The 9,424-nt window shown below is 44.3% G+C and overlaps 1 protein-coding gene across 4 annotated transcripts in view; it reads right to left on the bottom strand.

The window, feature by feature from the left end:
* clcn3 (chloride channel 3) overlaps nucleotides 1-9,424 on the bottom strand; it is a 32,208-nt gene that overhangs the window by 7,650 nt on the left and 15,134 nt on the right. For 2 of the 4 annotated variants that reach the window (XM_020619671.1, XM_020619672.1), the window contains 9 exons: nucleotides 8,689-8,876; nucleotides 7,078-7,200; nucleotides 5,221-5,427; nucleotides 4,929-5,009; nucleotides 4,557-4,809; nucleotides 3,398-3,690; nucleotides 3,121-3,307; nucleotides 2,241-2,662; nucleotides 1,764-1,957 (listed from right to left, as the gene is read on the bottom strand). In XM_020619671.1, the coding sequence (XP_020475327.1) occupies nucleotides 1,764-1,957; nucleotides 2,241-2,662; nucleotides 3,121-3,307; nucleotides 3,398-3,690; nucleotides 4,557-4,809; nucleotides 4,929-5,009; nucleotides 5,221-5,427; nucleotides 7,078-7,200; nucleotides 8,689-8,876 (1,948 nt within the window). Of the gene's footprint in view, nucleotides 1-1,763; nucleotides 1,958-2,186; nucleotides 2,663-3,120; nucleotides 3,308-3,397; nucleotides 3,691-4,556; nucleotides 4,810-4,928; nucleotides 5,010-5,220; nucleotides 5,428-7,077; nucleotides 7,201-8,688; nucleotides 8,877-9,424 lie in introns of those variants that run through there. The other 2 variants (XM_020619668.1, XM_020619670.1) reach the window with 1 other exon arrangement.

Genomic DNA, 9,424 nt, shown 5'->3' with positions numbered 1-9,424 from the left:
GCACACAGCCAGGATAACCAAGGAGTGGCTCCGTAAGAAGCATATCAAGGTTCTGGAGTGGCCTAGCCAGTCTCCAGACCTCAATCCAATACAACATCTTTGGAGGGAGCTTCAACTCCGCGTTGCTCAGCGACAGCCCCGAAACCTGACAGATCTAGAGGAGATCTGTGTGGAGGAGTGGGCCAAAATCCCTGTTGCAGTGTGTGCAAACCTGGTCAAGAACTACAGGAAACGTTTGACCTCTGTAATTGCAAACAAAGGTTTCTGTACCAAATATTAACACTGATTTTCTCAGGTGTTCAAATACTTATGTTCAGCAGTGCAAGACAAATAAATTCTTTAAAAATCATACAATGTGATTTCCTGATTTTTTTTAATTCTGTCTCTCAGAGTGGGAATGTACTTACAATGTGAATTTCAGACCCCTCCATGATTTCTAAGTGGGAGAACTTGCAAAATCGCAGGGTGTTCAAATACTTCTGTTCCTCACTGTACCTTAAAATATTTAAAAGGTAACTCGGTGTTAACATAAAAATGATCACAAAATTACACAACTCAATTACAAAAAAGCAATAAAACATAATAAATTAACGTGAATTAAATTAATTTCGAGTTTGTTACGGTGGGCAGTAACTCATAATAAATTAAACTATAATTGATTTTATGTAAGCAAAAATGTAAATCATATCAAATGTAAACAAATGCTGGATCATGTTAAATTACAAGGCTGGTGATATTCGACTTTTCTTAATGTCAACAAATCCAATGAGAAGATCAAAATCAATGCTTAAGTGATCTTTGGCTGTGTGTCCTGATCATTTCTTCTTCTGTGCCACACAACTTTAATGAAGCAAACTGTCAGCAACATGGAACTTAATTTTAACAAGTACAGACACTGTAGTTTATTTAAGTACAATTCCACATACACTGTTCTGATGTCATATTCACAAAAGCGCCAAAATTTGTATTAATGTGCAACTGAAAACAGTCCCCAACAAATGCAATGTCAGAGTAACATTTAATAAAAACTAGTGTCCAGCTGCTTTAAAAAATGAGATTATATATATCGTGAAGTAATCGGACTAATGGGATTTATTGACAGTAGGAAAATATAGAATAATGCCAGTCAGTTAAGATGTAAATAAAAACAAATACTGCTGCATAGCCCTTCTCTGTCACAGCAAACCATTAAAACTGAGCTCTCTTGTAATTCCTACATTCCACCAGCAGGTGGCCTGCTGCAAAACCAGACTGCAAATCATTAGACTGGACCACCTGACCATGTGGACCAAGACCATCCAGTTCCACTAACCGAAGACAGAACCAAGCCTGGCGTTGTAATGAATTAACTGGTCATCATCTGAACAACTATCCCTATGGGGCAATGCCTTTAAACATACAGATCTTTGAGTCTCACAGCACAAATCAAACGGTTTTCCTGACTGGCTAGCTTCTCACAGCACGATACCTGTTATGTAGTTGTAGTTACTTTCAGCAGCTCAGTCTCTTCTAATGAGGAGACTGTCTGTTATTGCTGAGTAGGAGGGTAAAGGAAGTGCAGCATAGCTGTTAGGGCAGGTCATGCAGATTACAGGGTAGACCCAGAAACCTGAGAGCCCATGCAACACCAGACAGCGTGTACATGTTTGTACGATGTTTGTCAACCTCAGATGGGTTAGTCAGTGACAAGAGCAGAAGGAGGGGCAGAGAGAAGTAGGACACCTTCTCTTCTTCCAGCCCGTCTCGTTTTATTCCCCACTTACCCGTTGTGAGTGACCAGGCACTGACGCAGCCCCAGCTTTCTGAAGATGTCCACCACTATCTCCATGGGGGTGTGGTCGGTTACAGTGAAGGGGCTCATGTCAAGGATGGAGCGCAGCTTGAGGGGCCGAGGGCTGTCGGCCGGAAGGGTGGGTGCATGCTGGGTGAAGTACACCCTGGAGTTCAACATGATGCCCTCCCTGTGTGGGACACACACACACACACACACACACACACACACACACACACACACACACACAACATAAAAGGAGTTGGAGAAATATAGGGGAAAAATAGCAGTTTGGGGTTTGTGTCTCCTTAAGGACACTTGAATATGTAATACCTTATGTCTCCATTTGATACATTTTTGGTGATTCATCATGCAATTTTTTTGTGCAAACCTTAAATGCATCTATTATTCTTGTGTTCCCTTATTGCTCTCACACTGCACTAAAATGTGGGAGGAACAGTTTTATCACACTGTGTTGGTCTGCACTATTACCTATAGCGATAGTGATGTCCCTCCGCAGAGCGAAGCCCACCAGCCTCTGGGACTCCTTGGACACTATCACAGGAAAACCATTGTAGCTGGTTTCACTGATGACTCCCTGCAGCTCCTCCAGTGTCAGGTCATCCTGTGTTAGCACCGCCAAAGGCGGGTCGTTGCGTCGCGGCCTCATCACATCCCTGGCCAGCGTGGTGTGTGTGAATTCCTCCTTGGCGTCCAGGAAGGGGTATCCGTTCAGACGGATGTGGGCCTCATAGATTCCCTTGCGGCCAAACGCGTCACCCACCCATTTGCTGGTCATGACGGCAGCCATGAGGGGGACGATGTACTCTAACCCGCCTGTCAGCTCAAAGACAATGACAACCAGGGAGACCGTCATACGGGTCACACCACCTACAGAGGGAGGACAGTAACGTGCAGTTTTAGCATTAGGGCTGTGAATCGATTAAAAAAAATCGACTAATTAATTGCCCACTTTACTGTGATTGATTGTGATAAGTCATTCAATCTTGTGAACTCAATCACTTAATCATTCTATTCTGAATACCAAATAAATGTAAAAAGTTATTTTAAATAATTTGTTTAATAGTAAAATTTTAATTTTGACTTCTATTTTAAATGAAAACAAAAACCAACCTGTTCAGTTTACAGATGTGCAACATAGGTACTAGTATAAACAGTATTTCAGAAACTCTTGCAGCTATTTCAGCGGTCTACTTCTGTACATAATTATATCCCCAAGCCCCATTTGAAATGGTGGCAGTGAAAAACAAAAGCATTAAAATAAAGTTGCAACAGTGCCAAACAACTAAACAGTACACTACAGTTACTGCTGTTTTCTGCTGACTCACCCAGACAAGCCGCAGCCCCCACCATGGCGTAGAGCCCTGGAGTGATGCAATCTGCTCCCACCTCACACCACTCCTTGAAGAGGAACCAGTCGTGGTGGTAATAGGCCAGCTGCTCCACAGCAATGCCAACGATTCGCCCTGCGATTGCCCCGATGGCCATGCTGGGGATGAACAAGCCTGATGGTACCTGGAGATGAGAAACCACAGCTGGCTTCAGTGCTGATAAAGACACACAGGGTAAAACATCTGCCCTGTTAAAAAAAGGAGGAGGGATCACCTTGAGTCCAAAGGTGAATATGGTCATGATGATTTTAAATATGAGCGCCAGGCAGAGCTGCCACATGGCGGCGTAGACGCCGGGCCCCGCCGGCCGATTGGGGTTGTCGGTGAAGGCTTTACTGCCGTTCATTTGGCTGCGGTACTGGCAGAGCTGTGAGGACTCCAGCGGGCCACAGTCAGTGAACAACTCCTTTATCAGCTCACTAGTGTTCTGACGCGTGTATGGGTTTGGGAAAGCAACCACCGCTGTGATGGTTGCCACCAGGATCACCTCCAACACTGGGTACTTGCCTGAAGGGAGAGAACAAAACAAGTCACATTGTGAGAGGCAAAAACAGGAGCTACTGAGTTAGACAGAAAATCTCACAGCAGTGACACAACATGAGCCTGAAAAAGCTGACATCTGAGTGCGACTGAAGTGCTGGAAGTTTGACTCTGAACATACTTTGATTGCGTGCGTTTTGAGGAAACATGTTTTTGTTGTTATTGTTTTCATGTACTAAAGTGCAAAAAATAGAATTTATAAGACAAAAATACAATATGTGTTTTTGGCTTCACTGAGATTCATTGCAGACATACACTGCTGATCATGCTGCAGTGCTATATCAATTACAGCACAGCTGCTTTATTAAATTTAGTGTCATGTTTTCAGGTTTATCCCTTCTGGAGAATGTTTTGCAGAGATTCTGAGTCATAAAAACAACCTGGTTGAGGACAGAGAGCTAAAACAAAGAGAAAAAGATAGTGTAGTATGGACTACAAGTATAACAGATGGTTCCTTTTCCCCTGCACTGTGAACATATTCATATACTGTAATCTCTGCTTGTTCTCAAAACACAGCCGCAGTGTGCAGCCTATTTTTAACAATTATATCAAGTACATATTAGATAAGATAAACCGTTACTCAACTAGTATTTCAAGATGTACATGGTATGTCAAAAGTAGGTTGTCTACGCCCCTTCTCACAGCCTGATTAGGGAGCAAATGGCTTTTATTCCGACATCTGCTCGCATTTGGTTTCTTTCTGTTAGTACGAAGGGCTGGCAGTGATCTTCCAGACAGCCCCATCAATTACAACAAATACCGCCACCTTCACACACCTCGGCTGGCTAAAACATCCCAATTTAAATCCTGAATTGTGAACTCAAGATACTTGCCAAAGCGTGTCGACTTGCGCCGCCGGCACCAAGCGATGTTGGCTCGGATGAAGAAGGCGCCCCAGAGGCCCCCGAAAACTCCCAGAAGGATGAAAGGGATGAGTTCAAACAGGTACCAAGGCGTGTGGTACTCCACATAGAAGAGCACCAGGCGGCTGTTACCAAAGGGGTTAATGGAGCGCAGGACGAAGGCCGCCACCAGGGCGGCGAAGAAGGAGCGCCACAATGTCTTGAGAGGGAAGTAGTAGCTCACCTGCAGGAGAGAGAAGACAGTTTCCAAACTAGCTGTGGTTGAAAAGTTTAACCCTTTATCCTGCAAGCTTCAGTAAGCATTATGCTGTGATCATAGAGCATGAGCATCATGTGCTGTACCTCCTCCAAGCTGAAGAGAACTCCTCCTATCGGAGCTCCAAAAGCAACAGACACCCCAGCCGCTGAAGCAGCAGAGAGAACCTGACAGGACAAGAAAAAACATCTCAGCTGACATTGTCTTCTTAAATATGGTCAAAACAACTATATTTACTCAAACATTTGTATATTATAATAATAGAATTCCAACTGATGTATTATACAGTACAGAATGTCAGACAATTCTCCAGTGGCTTAGGCAGCAAAGGGGCATTTTCCATTGCTGTAACAGTAAACGTCACCTCTTCTCTCTCACCTCTCGTTTCTTGGCCTCGTTCTTGCTGTACTTGGGGAAGAGATAGGAGAAGATGTTCCCACAGCAGCAGGCCACATGAACCAGGGGACCCTCCTTCCCCAGGCTGAGGCCAGACGCCACAGCCAGCACCAGAGTGATAGTTTTGATCATCAGGGTCCATTTGCCCAGGTAGCCACGGATGATAAACCCACTCAGGATGGTCTTGATCTGGGGAGAGATGTGGAGGGTTCAGAATCAGCTTTATGTTCAGGGTAGGGAGGAAGATGAAGGCAGCGATTACACTGAAGTCAAACCACAAGGATACTGGGACTCCACCAAATATTATTGCCTTAAGTCAAGGGCGGCCAATCCCGGTCCCAGAGGGCTGCTGCCCTGCTCGTTTTCCAACTATCCCTGCCCTACCCACTGCTGATTACGTGTATAAGGTCTGGTCAGTCATTCAGAAGCTGGAAGATAACAATTCCCTTTGTGTTTCCTCAGTCCACCTTCATCTAACATGGTGTCTTCCAGCTTCCGACTGACTTCTCTAACCAATTACATTCATGAGACAAGTGACTTGATTTATTGTGCTTAACAGTCTCTTAATACAATAGTCTCAGGTTTTGCATTAGCTGCATCTTCTTACTCTTCGGTTATTGTCAACATGCTCAAAGCCACTGAATACCACACTCTTATCCTTTCCAGTGCAACTGCGGCTTTCTTGTTCCCATGGCAACAACATGGAAAAATTCACTCAGACCGATCACCTCAAAATGGCTTTTTCACAGCATGGTCTCTCCCTTCTGCCCAATGAATTACCAGTTTTCAGGCACTTCAGAACATTAAAGGGAAACCCATGAGTAAGAGAGTACACTATGTGGAGACCTGAAAATGGACATAATAGACTAAATCACTTTCGTGGAGAGTTAGCGCCACCTACAGAGCGTTATAGACTTTCAAAGTCATGCAATACTCTTAAGCCCTTCTCAGGCATGCACCGGCACCCTGAAATTATCTAGACATCAACAGTGGAGCTGTATGTGAGAACACAAATGTCCGAGTCAGTCAATCTGGACATTAAGCGGACTTTACCCTAGTACAAAGTTTGTGTAACCTCGGAGTGAGCTGGAGCGAGCCCAGGCGAGAATACAGCAGTTTATAGTCCAGAGTATTCACAGCCAGCTAGTGGACGTGTTGATGACTTCTATCATACGACTGCCATGAAACTGAACGAATACAAACAACCGATGGACAAGAAAAAGTCTTTTACAATAGATAGTAGATGCCAACAAAAATATCTAACTGGAAACACGATGAGATTCAAGAACTTCTGTTGTTAAGACCCAACGCCAGAACCATCAGATAAATTTAAGGAACGGCAAAAGATTCAGTTGTGTATGACCACATCATGCCCTGCCTCCTGCGTGCTCTACCCAGGCGCTCCCCCCTTGCACAAAGCAAGCGGCATATTTCCAGTTGGTGAGAATGCTTCTGACACAGACCGTCTGCTGCTCTGCGCCTGATTCCGCCATCATTTTTCTGTAGTTCATGTGTAAAAACGGCTTTAGTTTCTGACACCTGAGCAAATTGATCAGTCATGAGACAAAGAGAGACATAACAAAGATGGAGACAAAAACCGTCAAAATTAGTTGATTAAAATTATATGTTCAGTGGCAAAAAGTAGTTTTGAGCTAAGAGAGATTGAACAAAGATGTATAGCTGTGACCTTTTACCAAATAAATGATCAAATAACTTCCCAACAAAATTCCCTTAAGGAAAAATGACTTGTGGTTTGAGATCTCTCATGTTATAGTTGCTGAAGTTTCCCACAAAAGGGAAAATGTTTCTACTGTTCTGTATGAGCATGATTTTCCTCACCTCGGGGATCCCGGAGCCACATGCGTAGGGTGCAAAAACCTTTACCAGACAAACAGCCAGGAAGGCAAAGGAAAGAGCCCAGTAGATATACATGAAGTAGTTCATGATGTATGAGCCAGGACCCTGCAGAGAGGCAAGGAAGAAGAGAACAGCAGCAGCTAAAGAATCAGCAAAAATGACAAAATGACACAAAAGGCGCTTTTCCATCCATCACCTAGTACTGGCTCAACTCAACTTGACTCTACTTCACTCGATTTTGGTATCAAGTGCTTGGTTCTCCACTGCAGATGGTCCCCTCTCAGTGTAGCCGAGTACCAGGTACTATCCCCAACATCTGACTGATTGGAGACTGATTGAGGACTGAAAGTGAATGTTCCAATGGGGACAGGAGTGAAGATGACAGGCTGGGCTACTGTAACTCTTTACTATCAGGATGTCCCAATAATTCCCTAAAAAGCCTCCCGTTAATCCAAAATGCTGCAGCCAGAGTACTGACAGGAACTAGCAAGAGAGATCATATCTCTCCCATATTAGCTTCTCTCCACTGGCTCCCTGTAAAATTCCGAATAGAATTTAAAATCCTTCTCCTAACATACAAAGCCCTTAATGACAAGGCTCCATCGTATCTTAAAGACCTCGTAGAGCCTTATCATCCTAACAGAGCACTTCGCTCTCAGAGTGCAGGTTTACTTGTGGTTCCTAGAGTCCACAGAAGCAGAATGGGAGGCAGAGCCTTTAGTTATCAAGCTCCTCTCCTATGGAACCAACTCCCAGTCTCAGTTCGGGAGGCGGACACCCTAGTTAGGGCTGGATCAGGTGACCCTGAGCCTTCCCTTAGTTATGCTGCTATAGGCCTAGGCTCCTGGGGGGCCCCATGATGCTCTGAGTTTCTCTCCTCTCCTCCCCTCTGCTCTCTCCCTATGCTTCTATATGCCACCATTACACATCACTAACTTTGTGTCTCCTCTCTCCCGTAGTGTGTCCTCTCTCTCTCTCTCTCTCTCTCTGTATCTTTCTGGCTCTGGAGCTCTATGTTTCTAATGAGCAGTCACCAGCTACATCAACCTGACCAGTGTTTCATTGTTTGTTGCGTCTTGTTGCTTTTCTTCTTTTGTCTCTCCTCTATCCACTCACGCCAACCGGTCAAGGCAGAAGGCCGCCCACCAAGAGCCGGGGTCTGTCGGAGGTTTCTTCCATTAAAGGGAGTTTTTCCTCCCCACTGTCGCCAAGTGCTTGCTCAAGGGGGATTTGTTTGTTGTGATTTGGCGCTATACAAATAAAATTTGATTTGATTTGACTGATGGAAACACAAATAGTCAAGTTGAGCCGGCACCAGGCGGTGGAAAAGGGGCTAAATATTTTGTGTGAACATCTGAGAGCACAGCTGCAAGTGGGCATATGTGTGCTGTGTGTAGTATGGGAGTAAATTTAACTGTTTTTAACTTTTAATCACCCATGTTTTTATGCTGGATTGAGCAGTCTGCCTTCTCACCTCTGTAAATGTCACCGTAGAACCTGCTTTGTTCAGGTGACTGGTAAAGTAACTAATTTAAACTTTGTGGTCCCTAAATTAAAACAACTGACGTTCCTCTAGTGCCTGTGTTAGTATACCTCAGCCTGCCCCAGTATTAGCTCAGCCCAGCTCTTCCACTGAGGACATTTGTCCCGCTCAGCGAAGGTGGTCTCATTGGATGTCCAGCAGCACTGCTCATGGTTGAACCACAATGCGCTCAGACAAATGCCCTCCTTAAGGTCATTCATCCAGTCAGCAGCGATGTCAATCAGGCCAGCCAAAGCACCTGACAGGAGGAGGAAGGGGAGCAAGAAAAAGAAAAGAAGACAGGAAGTGAGAAAAGAGAAAAAAGAGAAAGGTGTTTGCAGTCAGCTTGCTGATTATACTACTAGTTTTTACATTAGTCTGTTATCAACTGAGAACAGGAAGGCAGATCCAAGTCTGTAAAAGTTACTATACTGACAGAAAGAAAAATAAGATACCAGAGAAAACTGTGTTCAGGTTGCAACATGGAGGATTTTGGCCCTTTTTCATCTGTATCCTTCTACAATTTATCACTTATCCTGACAGGTAAAGAACAGGAACACCTACTGTCACGCTACCCAAACCATTTACCTAAATAAACTTGAAACCTCCACATCAGATAGACTCTCCTCAGAATAAATGTTATATGAATTAAATCAAGGATGGTCTGAAACAACTGAAATTAACTTCACATTTGAGGCCAACATGTTCCAGGTCAGATGAGCCTTCATCAAGTGTGTCACAGGCTCATTTGGGCAGAAAAAGGCCAAGCCATGGATTAGAGGGGGGGCGACATTATGAACTCTTTCC

This window comes from Monopterus albus, unplaced genomic scaffold (assembly GCF_001952655.1).
Source record: "Monopterus albus unplaced genomic scaffold, M_albus_1.0 scaffold225.1, whole genome shotgun sequence".
In the NCBI taxonomy this organism is placed as follows: Eukaryota; Metazoa; Chordata; class Actinopteri; order Synbranchiformes; family Synbranchidae; genus Monopterus; species Monopterus albus.
The sequence above is the reverse complement of the archived record's forward strand: the minus strand, read 5'-3'. Positions and strand labels throughout refer to the sequence as shown.